Raw genomic sequence first — 19,483 nt, 5'->3', positions numbered from 1 at the left:
GGGGGGGGGGGGAAAGGCGGGGGTGGCAGGAGGGAAGGAGAGACATGAGGTTCGCAATATGACATGTCGACAGGGTATCCCCTCTATAGTGTTCAGACTTATAGACGATATATATAGCAACTTTCCCCGACGACACTATAGTGGTTTGACCCCGGCCACTCCCTCTCACCCCTGTGTTGAGCTTGATGTTGGAGCAGTCCTCAGAGATGAGCGTGCCGCTGTCGGTGAAGTCGGTGACGTCGGTCATGCCGCTGATGCTGCTGGCGTCGTCCGTGGTCCAATCATGGGAGCGCCGCTCGTGCTGGTACTGCAGCGCCGGCAGCTGGATGGCCTGGATGTCCAGACTAGAGTCCACCAGCTTCCCCACCCTGACAACATACCGAGAAAACACACACACCTCAACCAAGTATCAACACGGCAACTTCTTTCACTCAGCTTCACCTCGAAATACACAGGACAGGAAAATATACACCTTAATACATCTTTAAATTCAGCATCACCACTCTGAAGACACAGAGACATGTAGACCTTATGTTTAATATCGATACGTCATCTTGACATTTAGACACGCAACATGCTGTTGGTTCCCTCTGCTTACATACAGTACGTTCCAAACTAGCCGTTCCATTTTGTTGTTTGTTTGTCAGGGTTCCCACACCTTCTGAAACATCAAATTCAAGCACCTTTCAAGACTCAATTCCCTCAAACTCAAGGACCCAACGCGGCACAGATCTAGATGAGAATTTATATAATAGGAACTATCCGCTCACAAACAATTAAAAAGAGAGGCTTGAATGTGTGAACACTAGATGGTCTCTTGCCTTCTCTACCACAGCACAGCAAAACATTATTTATATTGTGAAATGTGTGTAGAGAGAGAGAGAGAGAGAGAGAGAGAGAGAGAGAGAGAGAGAGAGAGAGAGAGAGAGAGAGAGGGAATTCAAGCACTTTCAATGACCCATGTCTATTTTCAAAAACTTTTAAGACCATGATTTCTTTTTCTCAAATTCACAAACTTTCACAAGGATTTCAAGGACCTGTGGGAACCCTGGTTTGTTTTGTTCGTGGAGCTGCCTGTGTGGATAAGAGAAATCTCTTGACTGGAATAAACCCTAGGTGGACGATGTCTACTGTGCAATGAAATACAAAGTACCCTAACACCTGACAGTATTGAAAAAGCAGGACGGCGGAAATGAAAGTAGCATCTGGTGTCATTCCAGCCCCGCTCGCTCTCTCGCTCCCTCTATCAATCTCGTTTGAAGAGATCAGAGGAAAGGAGAAGGGGGTGGACAGCAACCGCAAGAGCGAGAAAGCTATTTCGGTCCCATACAAATACAGCCGTCCAATCTCTGCTCCCTGACATAGCACCCCATCCAAGAGGAGGCTCTTACACCCCCACTAGACCCCCCTCCTCCACTCCCACCACCACGCTGGATGTATGAATGGGTCTTTTGATGGTGCACAGAGACAATTTGAGAGAGATGGGGCAGCAAATATGATTCCATCTTCAAATTTCTCAAGGAGCCTCTCACTGATCTGTAAAAGAAAAAAGCACTATCTAGTCTAAAGAGCTGAAATTAAATTAAAATGGAGGGCACACTTGCAGGAGCTGGAAGTGACACACAGTGAGAACCCTTATGTGGTAGCTGAAAAGGAACAACAATTACTCGGCCTTCAGGGAGTGTACTGGCTGAATAGGACATCTGACGGGATGTTTAAACGGTCCGTTTTAAGTGGAGCCAAAAAGAAACCTGAAGAGAAAGGCCGGGCTAGATGCTGAAAAGGAAAGAGCGGAGAGTCTCCCACGCCGCGGCTCTTGTGAAAATAGAACGAGGAGGACGCTGATGGGTTCCCAGCGTGGTATAACAACTAATGATGCCATAAATAGGAGATTATGTTTAGTGGCAACAGTGTCAGTGAGGTATAGACATCCTGGGTGAAGTGTTTGCAGCTGTGTTTGCTTTTTCAAATGGGACATGCGCGCACAGACACACACAGACACACAGACACACACACAGACAGACACACACACAGACACACAGACACACACACAGACACACAGACACACACAGACACACACAGACACACACACTCACACACAGACACACGCACAGACACACACACACAGACACACAGACACACACGGACATACACAGACACACACAGACTCACACAGACACACACAGACACGCATAGACACGCATAGACACGCACACACACAGACATACACAGACACACTGTGGGGAGCATGGCGCGTTCTGGCCTGCAGAGGAAGCCAGACTGTCGGTGGGAGATGGGTGTCGGGGCTGATTACGGACAGGTGTCAGTAATCAGCCTCAGCATCCAGCCGGTCTTATAACCTGTGTGTGTTTGTTCCCCTGGGAGGAAGGAATGGTGGCGAGGTACGTGACTGAGAATCCAAGCCGAGCGAACGAGAGAGAGAGAGAGAGAGAGACCCGAGCGCACACTGACGCTGTCTCTGCCGGCGCGACCGAGGATTCTTATTATTTATAGTTATTGACATTTTGAGTTGCTGTGATCGCGCCAGTATGCCTACGGGGTGCTGAGCTTTTGTCCAGAAAACAAAATAAACGACCAGCTGATTACTCCGTTCCTCTGTGTCGACCTCCCTCTGTGCTCGAAACTGCTACACACACACAGACACACACAGACACACACACACTCACACACTCACACACTCACACACACTCACAGACACACACTCACACTCACACAGACACACACGCACACACACACACACACGAAATGCAGGACTAATGGCTCTCTAGGTTGCTGGAGGCAGCTGGTTTGCAATGTGGGTAATTGACCAGAAGATATAAACATAATGGACACAGCCAAGATACGCCGCTGAACAGCATGAGTCAGAAACTCTCCACTGGTTAAGTTGCCCCGTCGTTTAAATCACCATGTCTCCTGTCAATTCTGAGGAAGTCATCTCATGCATAGAGGGGTCAACAATGAAGTTGCTGCTATCAGATTCAGAACCCATGTATTACTGGTTCTGCTGGGTAAGAGCTTAACAGTGGGGAGAAGAGAGAGCCAGTGGTCTAAACCCCCCAGGTGGAGTGTACCTCCGTGGGTGAGAGGGTGTCCTTACCTGAGGAAGACTTCCTCCATGGTGGTGACGGAGGCTCCGTAGCTGGCGATGCCCAACTCCTCCCTGTTCATCTCCAGCTCTGCGAACAGCAGCTCAAACCTGAGAGGAGACCACAGGACACTTACAAACACAGGCACATACTAGGCCACCTCCTCCACAGTGGTAAAAAAAAACACTTTACTCTCACTCACCTTTCCCTTTTTTTTCCCCTCTTGCTTTTTTCTTTATATCATACTGTATATGTTCTTCTCTATATACTCGTTGGTTAGACAAAAGCCTCTATGGATAATCTTCACCCCTTTGATGTCATATTTGGACAAAGAAGGACAAGGGGGTAGGGTTGGGAGGATCAGGGAGGGAGGGGATCGGCGGGTTTGGGTAAGGATGTTAACTCGTTTGAAAAAACAATCAAAAGTGTTAACCCCCCCAAAAAAGTCACTCAGACACATCCCCCTGAATAAAGATGTTTCCACAATCATACTGCGGCAACAGCTTGGGCTCGACAGACTGTAAATCAAACCATATTGACAGGGATAGCTGCCAGACATAAGGTCTCAGTCTGATGTCTCCACTGTGGCCACAGGGTCTGATGGTGTGTGTGTGTGTGTGTGTGTGTGTGAGATTGGGTATTGATTTTTAGAGCGAGAGAGAGTGACACGGGAAAGACGTGACTGAGACAGGAGGAGCTCAGCATCGATTCAAGTGTTCATCGACGGTGCGACTTGTTCTAGAAATATCCCCCGACCACCTTTACCACAGAGGTACACATTAGACTGTTCTGCTGGGGGAAGTTTTGTATGCTCATTGAAGTTTAAAATAGTGTTTGCAGGGTTCCCACACCTTCTGAAACATCAAATTCAAGCACCTTTCAAGGTCTTTCAAGACTCAATTCCCTCAAATTCAAGGACCCAACACGGCATAGTTTGAGATCTAGATGAGAATTTATATAATAGGAACTATCCGCTCACAGACAACAATTAAAAAGAGAGGCTTGAATGTGTGAACACTAGATGGTCTCTTTCCTTCTCTACCACAGAACAGCAAAACAATATTGTGAAATATGTGAAAAACAATATCGAGACTTATTTACTTGTTGACGAGCTAAGTAAAACATTTTTTATTTATTTTTGAGAGAGAGAGGGGGGGGGGGGGTGAATTCAAGCACTTTCAATGACCCATGTCTATTTTCAAAAACATTTAAGACCTTGATTTTTTTTTCTCAAATTCACAAACTTTCAAGGATTTCAAGGACCCGTGGGAACCCTGTGTTTGTCTCCTTCTCTGTGCTAAAGGTTGAAACCCTGTTTGTTTGACTGTCAGGTGTTGATTGATTGATTGATTATTTGACCAGTTAGGGTGTCTAGGCCTATAGTTTGAGATATCCCATATCTAGCATGACATTTTGAGACACCTTTAAGCTAGTGAGATGTATTTTGTTTTATCAAAAAAATACTGTTAAATCAATAAGCATGTGAGCATATCTGAGAGAGGGTCTTACCGGCTGGTGCTCTCTTTGGGCAGGATGTAGGACAGCTCGGCCCCTGCGCTGCTCTCCAGGCTGGCGTTGGGAACATACATGTGGACCAGACGGGTGATCTCAGACACGTTACACAGAGCATCCTTCACTATCACCATGTGGTAGCCAGCACCTGTAGGGGACATGAGAGGAGGGAGAGGGTTACACCTCTCTATTTACCCTCAGGATGATACCCAACGCCACAAGGTTTTCTCTTTTCTCTCTCCACATCTCTCCCGTTCCTCTCTGTCTTTTCCTCCTCACTTACACTTTGATCATATTCCTGACTTTCCCACCATTTCTCCTCAAGCCTCTCATCTCTCCCACTTTCCTCCCAACCCCCTCAACCCCTTCTTACTTCTTCCATCCCCCTCTGCCTTCTCTCTCCCCCCCTTCTCACCCTTTTTCGTCCCTCTCTCCTCCTCACCGTATTTGTTCTTGAGGAACAGAGGCGACCCGCAGCACTGCAGCTCCCCCCCGGCCATGATGGCGATGCGGTCTCCCAGCAGGTCGGCCTCGTCCATGAAGTGGGTGGTGAGCAGGATGGTGCGCCCGCGCTTCTCGCCCTGCAGCAGGTCCCAGGTGGCACGGCGCGCCGACGGGTCCATGCCCGAAGTAGGCTCGTCCAGCATCACCACCTGTGGAGGGACGAAGCCAGGGGAGGAGGAGGGAAATGGTGTGTGTGTGTGGGGGGGGGGGGGGGGGGGGGGGTGGTCAGACGAGTTGCTCCAAACCTGAATGCCAACAGCAGGGTTTGAGGGTCTAGCCAGAAAGGATCTAAAAGAGGGCAGGATCTAATCAAAATACCAATGTCTAGGGCGGACGAAAAAAGGTCTGGAAGGTAAAAATAAAAAAAGTACCCCCCCCGAAAAAAAAGGCCAACACCAGTGCCCCAACAAGAGCATGCCCACTCTATTTGCCCCTGCCGCTGCCCTGGGGGAAAGTGCAAACTCCAACGACTCCCTTCATGCACACAGTCTGGTTCCATTCCTGACCTTGGAGTCTCCGATGAGACCGATGCCGATGGAGAGTTTCCTCTTCATCCCGCCGGAGAGAGTCTTAGAGCGGGCCTGCCGCTTGTCCTCCAGACTGAGGATGCTGATGATCCGGTCCACCTCCCCCGGAATCAACTCCTGAGGGTACCCCTTCAGCTGGAAACGGGGGAAGGCGAGGGAGAGAGAGTGAGAGACAAAACTACCTCCATACTCCAAACTTATCTATCATGAAGATTGAAAAAATATAACGTTTTATTTATTTATGGAGAGGGAGAGATGAAAGGAGGAGGAGGAGGAGGAAAGATGACGGTAGTGAAGAAAGACAGGAAAATTGTGTGTCAGGGTGTGTGTTACCTGTGCGTAGAAAAGCAGGTGTTCCCTGACGGTGAGGTTGTCGAAGAGCACGTCGTGCTGGGGACAGAGGCCCAGGCTACGGCGGATCAGAGCCATGTCCTGACAGATGTCATAGCCGTTAATGTAGGCCCTGCCACTGCTGGGGGGAAACAGGCCTGACCACACACACACACACACACACACACACACGCACACGCACACACACACGCACACGCACACGCACATGCACACGCACACACGCACACACAGAGGAGTAAGTAAGACAGCAAACATAGTATGACTGATATGACTGGACTGTCTGGGTTCTGTTACTATCATATCTATTTTATCATTACTTTTTTCCCCACTCACATTTGCATCCTTCAAAACAGCAGTATGTATTCTACCAACCAATGTGCCAACCAATGTATCGTTTTGCATGTCTCTTTGTGGAGATGGTGTGTGTGTGTGTGTGTGTGTGTGTGAGTGTGAGTGTGAGTGTGAGTGTGGGTGTGGGTGTGGGTGTGGGTGTGGATGTGTGTGTGTGTGTGTGTGTGTGTTTGTGTGTGTGAGTGTGATTGTGAGTGTGTGTGTGTGTGTGTGTGTGTGTGTAACCCACCTGTCAGCATAGACAGTGTGGTGGTCTTCCCAGCTCCGTTGTGTCCCAGCAGAACAGTGATCTGTCCCTCAAACATGTTGAGCGTCAGGTCCCTGACCGCCTGCCGCGTCTTGTTACCCACTTTGAACTCCTGCCACAGGACATGGGGTCAATTAATGAACAAAACTTAATTATCAAAACTGATAAGAACTACCTTTAACATCCTCTACTCTAAGAAATAGATATAATACGCAATAATAATTATAATAATAATTATAATACTCAATAACAACAAACAATAATACTCAATACCATGTTGAGGGCAGTTTGACCTTCTACTTATTTATCCATTAAAATCTCCATTAGCATCTTTCTGAAAATCTCTCCAGCCAGACTGCACCATCTGTGCCCTGTTCAAATGTGATGAGGCTAGGGACCACCATGACCCCCCCCAGGGTCTAAGTGCCCATCACCATCTTGTCGTGTCTAGCGCTTACCTTAGCCAGATGCTTGATCTTGACCCCAGAGACCAACCCAGCTGGCTCTTCCTCGATGAACTCTCCCTTCAGAGCCTTCTCTGCATCCTCCTCTTCCTCCTTCTCATTCACCATGGCCATACGAGGGCTGCTGCACCAATAGGAAGGCTGGGGGGAGGCGGAGGAGACAGAGGAAGAGAAGAATGAGCGTAACGTCTTAACTCTGCACGTATGAGTCCTCTCCCCATCATTATCACTGCTACATGTCCAAGGACCTGTTGATGGAGCGGACCCCAAAGACAACAGAATGAACAAGGTCTCATACTATTTCGAAATCAAACAAAGTCCCCTCTTAGCCACACCAATAGCTAAACTTGAGAACATATATCCTCTCCTAGAAGAGGCTTAGGGAAACATTGAGTCAAACTTCCTGAAGCTCTACGGTTAATGCCTCCCAAAAGCATCCGATACCGATGCTAATGCGAGTTAATTTAGTTTAAACTGTCTGGAAACTGTCTTCGCCTGTAATGGGAAACTAATCAAGTTGCGCGCCCCTTCCTGAAAGATATCAGCCGTGACACAGTGTAGATGAAGGTCACGACGACAGCGGGGGGTGTGAAAGTTTCATCAGTTACCCCTCCTTATTTGGCATATCAATTAAGGAAATCGAATGACTACGGACCAGCTGACAGCTATGGAGCGACGACGGGGAGACAATGATTAAGGAGATGGAGAATGAAAAGAAACAAAGCCTTACATCACACATCCGCTAAACATCCATCAATGCTGACTCACCAACTATATATAAAATCACAATTCCCTTAAAACAAAGCTGAATACATACATACATTTTCCATGACTAATCTGTTTCAAGCGTTGTAGGTTTATATCAAATATGCTGAGAATTGAAGTCTGTCTCTCTACATCGAGCACTAAGGAAGGCCTTCCCTTCCTGTAAGAGATGTGCCAATGACTGTGGCGTATATAACAATTCAGTCTGCCTGTGGACAGTGCCAATAACTTGTTGCACAATAACTTGCTGCGCAGATTCATATGATCGGTTAACCAAGAGTAGTGACCTCATAAGGCAGTCTTCTATAAATGTGTGTCCCTCTCACAGGAGGGGGCTTTTTTGACTCTGCTATTTTCTCTCTGAGCTCATGTAACTTTGCTTAATAAAAGGCCTAATTTGAGCCAATTGATTTAAGCTCTTTTATATCACTACTAAATCTACTAAGAATCAATGAAATCCACAACACGTATCAAACTGTGATTGAAAACACACAAGTTGGAGTAAATGACGTGGTTTGGGGGCCAGACTTGGACTAAGAAGGAGCCGAGGAGAACAGTCAAGCGGAGAGGGCCTGGCGTGAAGCTAGTGGGCCTGGCTGACTCTGCTGACACTCTGATAAAATTCCACACACACACACACACACGCACACGCACACGCGCACACACATGTGCGTACACAGACACACACACAACTACTCTAATTTTATGTTTTTATGGTTCTGTCGTGTATGTGTGTGTGTGTGTGTGTGTGTGTGTGTGTGTGTGTGTGTGTGTGTACTGTGTGTACTGTGTGTGTCTCTCTCTAAGTATGAAACATGCCAGAGAATGGCTTGATTGCACTGGACGTGGTTGTGTGTGTGTGTGTGTGTGTGTGTGTGTGTGTGTGTGTGTGTGTGATGTGAGCGTACCAGCAGGAAGAAGTAGCAGGGCAGGGGGACTCCGTACTCTCCAGGGAACACAGCCTCCACGTACCAGGCCACCAGGCCGTACAGCAGGGCATCCAGCAGCAGCAGACCCAGCACCTGGGCCAGGGAGAAGTCATCATCCACCGTCACCGGATCAAACATGTTAGACCACTGGATCCCCGTGCCTGGTGGAAGGAGGGAGAGGGGGGAGGGAGGGAGAGAGAGAGAGAAGTTTGGTAGACATTGGCATGTGTAAATGAAAAAAGGAAGAGAAAAGGACTATATTGAAGCATTGAAACATGACATCTTGGTATTGTGAATAGGAATGAAAGTGTGTGTGTGTGTGAGAGAGAGATGGCTCACCTTTGCCCTCAAACATCCCTATGAGCTGGGCGCCCATGGCCATGGCCACGTTGGAGATGAGGCAGGCGGACACCTTCTGGGCATGGCTCAGCAGGTCGTAACGAGGCCACAGGAACAGGTAGGGCAGGTAGCTCAGGAAGTAGATGAAGCCACCCGCTGCCGCCGCCACGTTGGCTGGAGGAGAGAGGGGGGTGGGGGTTGGGGGGAGGGGGTACCAGTGAAACCAGTACATATAGTAGGCCATGTCTGTCAACTACATGACACTCAATATAGTCCCGAATGAACCAAATGACACTATATTTGGTCTGCAACTCATTATAATTCCTGTCATACTGGTCGTTCTTCTCATGGATCAAAAACACACCCCTGAGGAAGGGGACGCGCACGCACGCACGCCAACACACACACAATAAGGATGGTGAAGATACAATGCGGTACATACAGAGGCGAGCCCAGCAGCCTAGAACCAGGGTCGTCTTTGAAAAGAGGACAGACCCACAGGACAGTGCAGTAAACAGGGCCTTGAGCAGGTCTGTAAACCTCTCCAAGTGTCCCTCCAACCAGACAAGAGGAGGACAAAGTGGGGAGTGAGGCAGGAGAAGAATGACAACTGTGCGAGAGAAACAAGAAAATGACTCAAGCAGTTATTTTTAATTTCTATTCAATATAATTTGAATGGAATTGCGTCCTCAGGGCTCTGTGGCAGCACAATGTGCCATTTACAGATCTTAATTGAACTCCGACAGAGAGGAGTATTGATTCAGGTGGAGTTCCTTTATGAGAGGGGAATGAGCAGACGGGCATGGAGAGGCTGGACCCAACTGGGCCCGCACACAAAAGAACCATCCGTGATTGGAAGTGAGGGCGGTTTTAAACCTGGGTTCCCACCGGGCCTAGCGTCTCATCTCCACTTCTTCTTCTTCTCCCCCTCCTCCCCTCTCCCCAATCATTTTACAAAAATTAAATCTAGTAAGGAGTAGTCAGGGCAGAGTATTCCTGCCCAGATATGGGTGAGTGAGATTGGATTCAGTGACAGATCTAAAGATGAGCCAAAGTACTCAGACAACTCATCATCAAAAAAAGACAAAATAAGGTAGATCTAATATAGGCAGTGAGAAGTACTAAGGCAGTGCAAAGTAGTGACAGCAGATACAGTAGTGAACGAGAAAGGGTGGGAATGGACACTGGATCTAAAGAGAGAACTACAAGTATCTACAACTCCCTTATCTGAAAGTACTGAGACACCAGTGTCTTTCTGACAACAGCATGTCACCACCTCAGTGTGTAAATCAGGGTGTAAATTGGTGGGGTACATTTCTCCATCCCTCTGTAGTCCATGCTGCCTAGCTGACCTGTCATCTCTCTGGGTATAATGACTAATAATAGGTACATTCATCATGTAGAGGCCCCACTACCCAGCGAGACCAGCTGCTGGAGGCAGGGAGAAGAAAGGAGAGAGGAGGTGAAAAGGTGGAGAGAAAGACAAGAAGAGAACAACACAGAGAGGGGGAGGGGGGGGGGGGTAATCTACTTCTTACCGATAAGAGGCGTAGAAAAAGAAAAACAGATAGGAGAAAGATGACACCCCTGTACTCAGTTTCCTCTGTGACAGGATACGAACGAATGTGAGAAATTCAACACCTCTGACTCAGAGCCCACAAAAGAGTCTCTCTCTCTCTCTCCCCCCCAAGCCTCCCCCCCCCCCCCCCCCCAGGCCTCTCTCCACCACCACAGCCGTGGCCTGCCCCGGTCCTCTATCCTTACCTTCTTTTAGTGATGGAGCCATGTTGGGGGGGCCAATCTGGACATGAATAGTGAATGCCCACTCCCACTTTTGGACGGAAGGGTTCCAGGCTTTAAGAGCTCACATGGCTTGAGGGGGGGTCACATTGGGTTACAGCGTGGACCCTGCTAAAAGCAAACCATTATCCTAATTCTCTGTTAAAAGCCCAAGCCTGTCACAAACTGCAGAGAAATAACTGCTTGTCTGGTTACTCTGTCGAGTGGTGAATGGCGCTTGCACACAATAACAGGTAATTTGAATGGGGGCACTTTGGAGAAATTTGAGGCAGTGGACACCGGCCTATTTGCAAAGAAGGGGATAGAAAAGTAAGAGACAATGAGTGAGAAAACAATTGAGGACTGAGAGGAAAGTGGAGGAGTGAATCGAGTGGCCCTTATCACTTCCTGTTTACAAGAAGTGGGTACTATGGTAACGTAATGGTACTATGGTACCATTATGGTCCATGGTAACAGTGGACCAGTCACTAAAAGGAAATTCAGAAATGTGTTGTTCAGTTATGTTCATAACCTCGGCTTCCCTCTGAGATGGGAATGAGATGCAGCCAACGACTACAGGGAATGGTGTCTGGTCCACGACCTACACTCTCTCCTGAACAGGCAAAACGAGTGGTCAGTGTTCATGTTTGTCATTATTTCCCTACAGATGGGGAACCAAATTATTACAAGGCATGCCAGAAAAAAGCCTTTCCTGTCATTTCACCACAAAAGTAAACGCCTGGAGTATGCTAAACGCTACTGGATCTTGTGACTTGTTGACTGGACCGTGTTGTCTTGCCATGGATGGCTATGCCGAAAAGAACCTGATCCCCACTGTTAAGTATAGTGGAGGCTGATGTTGTGGGGCTGTTTTTCCTCAAAATGCCCTGGGAACATACATGTCAATTAAGGAATTTATAACCTTTTTTACTCATCTTTACCAGGGTTGCCAATAATATAATCGTGGAGGGCACTGTATTGTTTATAACCAGAATGCATTCATCACAGGCTAATCTGCTTTTGCCCACACCACATTGATGCAAGCACGGACATGTCCTCTTATCAATGACATATTGTTGATATTGTAGCACTCAACCTCTCAGCAATTACATTCACTGCTAACCTCAAACAGCCACACATGCCTGCTTTCACCCTCCTCCCCCTTCGATCCAGTGTGTCATGTTGAGCCATGACACATTGGGCCCTATTATGCACTTCTTAACTTGCCGTCTTAAGTCTTAATTAAGACGCACCGCCAGGTTAAGACCTACCGCCACCCTTATTATGCGCTTCATACGCGCTACTGCTATTATGCAGGTGTCGATAGGCGCCCACACATAAGACGTAAAACTCCTGTGCATATATTGCTCATTGTGGGAGTGTTCATATGTTAATGAAGTGCACTAGGCGCCCCTGCTATTATGCGATCTGACTTTGCTCCTAGCGCTAAGAAGTGGTTTGAAAAGTTCTTAAGTTTAGACTTCATGCACGTTTTGAAACACGAGCGCGCCTCCGCAGTTTGCGCATGCATGTGGGCACACATGAACACGCACGTGGCTCCACGGCAAGACGTCAATTACGGTCACAGTATAAATGCTTTATTTCAGAAGGGAGAGGCCAGCGCTGTACAGTATGTTGCCTCCGCATACTGTGCACATACAGTACGAGCATGCCGTGCGTAATATAATGACATCAACATCTGTCATTCCTGCAGTCTTCCAGCGACCCCTCTGTAATACTTCTCAACTCACAAGCGGAGGTATTGCCGTGTTTATTCAGAAAATAATCATGCACGAGCTTGTTACTTTCTTCTGCAGAGAAGCGCGCTGACCTCCTTCTTAGGACTTCCATAATAGCATAGCGCTAATGACTCAACGCAGCCGGTTCTTAAAGGGAATGGCACCTGGCACGCTGATTGGGTTGATTGAGAAGACGCCCAAAACACACCCATGACTAATTTCTTTGCTTAGCGCCGGGTTTTAGGCGCCCACTACCGCACGCATAATAGCAAAGTGGCCTTGACCACGCCTCCACGTCTTAAGTTTAGATCTACCGCCTCGTCTTATTTATGAAGTGCATAATAGGGCCCAATCTGTTATTCGGTGAGGCTGAATAGACATTTGATTGCACATCACACAGGCTTCAGTGATGGACGGGGCCAACAACTGCTGAATTTTGTCCTTTAATGACACGGTGTGTGAAAAGACGAACGACAGCCCCCGGGGTGGTTAAGTACTCTGACCTACATCTCCCCTGACACACACACAATGGAGCATCGCTGAGCTGTCAGAAGACGGATGAGGAGAGTGTGTATTTTATTATGGACTCATATAAAGGATGCACATACACCCACTTCGAAATAGTGGCCCATCATTCAGACAAAACAGAGAGAGACACACTCAGCTACAGGTGTGAACTCATACACACAGGCACACACGCGGACACGGAAGAGACACAAGGCAGAAACACAAACAAACCTCTTGAGAAAAAGGCACTGATCATGAAGCTGAAGTTGATGGTTGCCACGGCGAAGATGAGCAGAAAGACAAAGACTAGGGTGGGGTCGCTGTAGGTCAACACGGCTCCGTTCGGACTCACCTGGATAGGGACAGGACAGCCAGGATCAGCATCAGTCAACACGCTGGACTGTACACACACACACACACACACACACACACACATACACACTCTGTCTCTCTCTATCCTATGTCTGTCACACACACACACACACACACACACACACACACACAGCTTATAGCTAATCCTTCAATCTAACAAGGAAATTCTGGTTAAGCCTCACAGCAAATGACATGAACATTATTCCTGTTTAAACCACCCAAGAGGTGCACAGGCTGTCTGCGACCTTGGTTGAGCTAAGTGGACGTGGAGCAGACAAAGTATACTCACCCTGACACAGAAGATCAGTGTGACGAAGAAGATGGAGATGGAGATGAAGAGGAAGAACATGAGGAACCAGGCAGTCCAATGCAGCCAGTTACTGAGGCCCATCATCCGCATGTACTCCTGACACACAGAGACAAGGAGACAGGGTGGAGCTTAGCATAGACAGCTAGTACACTGACTTTACACACACACACACACACACACACACACACACACACACACACACACACACACACACACACACACACACACACACACACACACACACACACACACACACACACACACACACACACACACACACACACACACACACACACACACACACACACACACACACACACACACACACACACACACACACACACACACACACACACACACACACACACCCTCTGTCTCTCTCTCACTCTCACATCTATTCCATGTTTTTTCACACACGCACGCGCACACACGCACACACACACCTTCAGCTTCCGCTCCTTCTCCTGCACCACGGCGCGTACAATGTTGAGGGAGGTGTAGGTGAAGCTGAGCACCAGGAGCAGAGGCAGCTGGTTCTGGATGGCCAGGATGAAGACGTCGTAGATGAAGGCCGGGAACGGGAACCGGGACATCACCACCCTAGTCTGGGCCAACAGGGCTGCCGCCCCCGTGCTGTTGTACGACCGCATGACAGCCTTGTTCACCGCATGCTGGACCGCCAGGAAGCCCTCTCGGTAATAACCTGGAGAGAGGAAGGCAGACGAAGGGGGGGGGGGGTCATGTTTTAGATCGATACAAATGCACAGTATGTGCCATGACACTTCACATGCGGATGTGCTCACGTCATGACCTTTATTCGAGGCCAGTCTACCAACCCTCCAAAAGTTCCTATTAGCATAGGCCACGGCTAGCGAAAGGTGTTCTCAGAACAGTCTGAATAGATAAAGAGCCTTGGAGCTGCTGAAGGGGCCTCAGTAACAAGCCATTATGCATGCATGGTTCTCAATCCATATTCATGTTGTGTCCTGAGAGCTTTTTGGTTAGATTGTGTAGAGCTGAGTGTAATGGCTCCATACATTCCATTAGAGCCGCATCCACACAGCAACTTAATTTCAATCGAAAGGATCGTCAGGGGACCACCGAACACTCGCCTTTCATTCATTAGATTCATTAGATAGATAGATAGATAGATAGATAGATAGATAGATAGATACTTTATTGATCCCCGAGGGGAAATGAAGGCGTTACAGCAGTTCACATCACAAACAACAACAACATAAACAATGTTGACATCGACAATAGACAATAGAATAATAAAATAAAGTTAAATAGACATAAAGTAGTCAGATGAGATGTGTGTGTCAGGCACGTGCCGTGAGCTTTTAGATTGGGTAAGCATAAGATATAGAAATACACGTAATTACACATACACGCTATCAGTGAACGCAGTTTCAAGGAAATGCAATTTTGATGCCCTAGAACCCGCTAATAAACTGTAGTGTCACTTTGTGATCAGATTACCAAAAAAAAAAACAGTTGCCAGTTTCGACTATATCAGGGGTGCTCATTGTTCAAAGATCTTTTCAAGTAGCCAACCTGCTGAAATCTACAAGTCCAGGACCAGTTTCAACATCGCACACGCACACACGCACAACACAGACACACACCGTTTCCATCCTCCATAGTAAAAAACTCACAACACACTTTCTTTTCACACTTTGTCACACAGGCACTTGACATCACATCACAGACCCTCCCTCTCAAAGTACTCAAACCATATAAACAAGCACAGATCGCCACCAGCCTCGCGAATCATATACATCATATAAACCGCTCATACCAGGCTTGCTGTAGCCGCTGGCGACTCTCCCTTTCTGAGTGTGAACATCGGTGAGCGGGCGGCCAGGCGGCCTTTAGCCAGTAGTTGTGTTTTTCCAGTCCAGTCCAGTCTACGAAATCCCTTTAGGTCGCTGACAGTAATGTCCATATTCACAAAATCAAGCAAGTTATCCTTATTGATTATTATTATTTAGATCGTTTGAGCTACCTGGCATAAGCTATTCTGCCGGGCGAGAGGTGAAATGTTAAGTGAACTTGAAAGTGATAAGAGCCAATCAGTAGCTCTTATCGGAATGAAAGACCTACTCTGATTGGCTGTAAGCATGCTTACCCTGGTCACATTAAACCGCGGGCTGAGGCATCGGAAAAAAATAAAAAAGACATTTTCACGCATTCGAATGTACGCGAGGGAAAGCAGAGAGAGGAATGCTTATATGCAACGCAGAGTAGGGAGTGCTTTACTCCTACAGGTGGCGCTAAAAATGCAACGTCAAAATGAATGACTCCTGCTGCCCTGGGACCTAAAATACGACTCTTTTAATGAAAACAAACAAACGGTTACATGCACTTTTATTTTAATATTTTCACGGTCCTTTTTTCTTTTTTCGTTGGGTAAGCACTGCTTACCCTGCTTATATGGACGGCACGTCCCTGGTGTGTGTGTTATATGTGACATAATCATCGATGCTGCCCCTCCATCTCTGCTACCCGCCTGCATGTATGCCTTGTATGTGCTTTCAATGTGGTTGCTGTGAAAATTCTCTTTTCCGTTGTCCCCTTTGTATTGTTTTTATTGCATGAACTGCATTGATGTTGCGGCCATCATCTGTGCTTGCTTGTTTGTGCTTGCTCCATTTGTGTGTGATATGTCTGGATGTCTTTCTCCATTTTGCTTATGCTTTCTGTAATTGTAAATGTAATGTAATTTTTTTTCTTTTAACTAATGTATTTTAGGGTTCCTACTGACAACTTGCCGGGGACTACAGCTGGAAATTAGCGATGTAGGCTAAAGCTGCTCCTTTTACTGCACAGTTAATTAATGGGGACTGTCTACGAAATTACAAACTAATAAACTAAACTAATCATTTCGGACACTGACATTTAGATTCACAGTGGAAGTAGGAAGCATGCTGGCCATCAACGGCCATTGGATTAAAAACATGATTATGACTATGAAACAGGGCGTCCAAACCAGGCCTTCCACTCTGCCCACGCCCAGAGGCCAGGGCTGCCTGCCTGTGGACTGGCAGTGCCAATTGCTGGATGAGGCTGATCAGCCAGAATTCTGTGCGCCACCGATACAGAGCCAGGGTTGTCATGGGAACACAGTGAGGGACTCTCGATCTCCTCAGAGGCTGTATATATAAAGCACTTGCATGGAGAGTGTGATCTGTGTGCCTCAGGAACTAATTACGTGTGTCTATGTCAGTTACAGGGCTTAAAGTGGGAAAAAATCCTGTGCCTGAAACTTTTTCTTGGGGAGGCGGGTCACAGTTTGAGATATTGGGAGAGCGGGTACAGAAGACAGCTTCTTGTCTCAATGTTTAAATGCATTAATACTATTTTATAGTCAATACAAAATATATGTTTGATTTGATTTGATCTTTATTTATCTCGAACATTTCAACCATAAAAACACACAAATTTGTGTTTTTATGGTTGAAATGTTCGAGATAAATAATGTCTCAATGTTAAAATGCATTAATACTGTTTTATACTCAATACAAAATAAAATAATATATTTAGATGTCTTTAAAAGAACAAACTGATTAAATCACTTAAGGCCAAACTGATTAAATCACTTAAGGCCAAACTGATTGCATCACTTATTAAGCCACCATCACTGAAACAATAGATCAATAGATCTACATCAAGTAGAATACTGATGACTAGTGACCAGTCATGCATGAGGGCTGATGAGTTGGCGATGTTTACTTTCCTGCTGGCTAGGTGTTGTGTTGTTACTTTGGCCAGATCATCATAAAAAAATCGAACAAGGACATTGAGGATTTTGTCCATGTTAAGATTAGTAGCTTCGTCGATATTCATTGAAAACGTTGCTTTTTTAAGCTTTTCACATAGCCGTTTTTTTAATTCCAGGACAAAGGCCATGTGTGTTTAAATAGCTGGCGTGCTTATTGGAAACGGACAGCTTTGTCAGTGCATTTTTGTCTTCTGATAGCTTCTTGCACAAATCGACGAGTGGCTGAGCCATTGTGAAAGACAGATCATGTTCAGCTATAAACGCGCACACTCAGATCTTTTGCTCGCAAACACGGTCGGTCATTGAAGATGAAGTGGTAGGCTACCTGTAGCCGTCGCTCCCGGCAAGGTTGTTGCATGAGCAAGCGCTCGAACCGAAGCTTGGTGACCGGGATCTGAGGCATGTCGAGCAATAACCTTCTTCCCACTACTGCCGTTGACGAGTTTCTTCGAGCACGGCGTACAGAAACAAGCACCCGGCTCCCTCAGTTTGAGGCACCACGTCCATAAGGCTTCCCGTCACTACTCTCCTCTATCCATGCCCAGCGCCATTTATTCCTTACTCCTCGTTCTAGTATAGCTGTGTCTTCGCCATGTTTAAGAAACTTGGCTTCCATTCTAATAGACTCTTACTAAAGTTAGCGAGATAGCGGGCTGCTAAAAGCGAACGTCTCTACAAGCTAACATTACACTCATTCAAACTTCTTAAGGCCCGCCCCACTACTCTGCCTCCGATTGGCTAGAAGTCGTTGGTTGGCTTGAGCAATGTGATACCATTGGTAGGCGGAACTGTCTCTTAGCTGAAGATGACTCTTTAAATTACGATGTAAACAAATAGCATGTGATTTTTCATTTTTTTTAATTGCTAAAAATTCCCCCGTGCCGGAAATCCGGCACCGTGCCGGAGAACTTTAAGCCCTGCAGTTAGTGTTACTCAATTGGTTATACTCCCTTCTTTCTGAATATAGTACATAATACTAAATACTACATAATACATAATACATAATACTAAAAATACTTCTTCTAGCACGACGACTGCCAATGGCCCCTGGCCTGAGCATAGTTGACTTTCCTGCTGTGACTGGTGGATTGATGATTCACTTACTTAGTCAAATGTATTTGTTGTAAGTCGCTTTCGAATAAGGCGTCTCCGAAATGCCAAAAATGTCAAGGTAATGTAATGTACTTGATACAGTAGTCAAGTGCATTGGGCATTCTATGTTCCAACTCTAGTTCAGAAGCAAGTGATAGCCTAGCGTCAGCACCTGGGTGTGTCTTCGCTCTGCTTGACTGCACAGTGGAACCATGACATCATACATACAACTGCTTTGCGGTGTGTAGTGTGGTGTGTAGTTGGTGTTGGTGTGGTGTGTGTGTGTGTGTCACCTGGCGTGCCCCCCTCGCGATCATACTGTTCCCTGGGCCCTGGCATCTGGAACAGGGGGAAGAGGCTAAGGGTGTGCCAGTCCAGGTCATTGTTGGGGTTGAGCTCAGACTTCTCCCTGGCTGGGGCACTGCGGGGAGTGTAGGTGAAGCGCAGGTGGTAGCTGACCTGTACGGATAAGGGGGTGAGTTTGTGAGAGGGAGGGAGAGAAAAGAGAAAGAATATCAACAACAACCAGTAATGAACCTCCACTCTACAGCAGTAGCAGGATTACATTGATCCACTTCCCTCCATGACTGCCTAGATAGTGTACGTGTAAGAGCACACCACCCCACCCTGTCCTGTCCTACCCCCCTCCCGCCCCCCATCCTCCCTCCCTCCCTCCCTCAGCCAGCAGGCCACTGGGTTCATCTCAGCTTGATTGTGACAGACTGATCACCGCTCTCTCAGAGAGAGAGAGAGAGAGAGAGAGAGAGAGACAGTGAGAGCGAGAGAGACAGACAGACAGACCGA

The 19,483-nt window shown here is 47.1% G+C and overlaps 1 protein-coding gene across 2 annotated transcripts in view; it reads right to left on the bottom strand.

The window, feature by feature from the left end:
* Window positions 1-19,483, bottom strand: part of abca3b (ATP-binding cassette, sub-family A (ABC1), member 3b) — a gene marked incomplete at its 3' end in the record, with an annotated part of 37,463 nt that overhangs the window by 8,831 nt on the left and 9,149 nt on the right. For both annotated transcript variants that reach the window (XM_080522441.1, XM_080522442.1), the window contains exons 4-17: window positions 18,973-19,138; window positions 14,247-14,506; window positions 13,783-13,899; window positions 13,353-13,473; window positions 9,097-9,270; window positions 8,737-8,918; window positions 7,058-7,204; window positions 6,582-6,711; window positions 5,984-6,138; window positions 5,630-5,785; window positions 5,062-5,272; window positions 4,617-4,767; window positions 3,119-3,217; window positions 170-368 (exon numbers count right to left, since the gene is read on the bottom strand). In XM_080522441.1, the coding sequence (XP_080378567.1) occupies window positions 170-368; window positions 3,119-3,217; window positions 4,617-4,767; window positions 5,062-5,272; window positions 5,630-5,785; window positions 5,984-6,138; window positions 6,582-6,711; window positions 7,058-7,204; window positions 8,737-8,918; window positions 9,097-9,270; window positions 13,353-13,473; window positions 13,783-13,899; window positions 14,247-14,506; window positions 18,973-19,138 (2,268 nt within the window). The remainder of the gene's footprint in view (window positions 1-169; window positions 369-3,118; window positions 3,218-4,616; window positions 4,768-5,061; window positions 5,273-5,629; window positions 5,786-5,983; window positions 6,139-6,581; window positions 6,712-7,057; window positions 7,205-8,736; window positions 8,919-9,096; window positions 9,271-13,352; window positions 13,474-13,782; window positions 13,900-14,246; window positions 14,507-18,972; window positions 19,139-19,483) is intronic.

Source organism: Nansenia antarctica (assembly GCF_963989245.1).
Source record: "Nansenia antarctica genome assembly, chromosome: 2".
Taxonomy (NCBI): Eukaryota; Metazoa; Chordata; class Actinopteri; order Argentiniformes; family Microstomatidae; genus Nansenia; species Nansenia antarctica.
The sequence above is the reverse complement of the archived record's forward strand: the minus strand, read 5'-3'. Positions and strand labels throughout refer to the sequence as shown.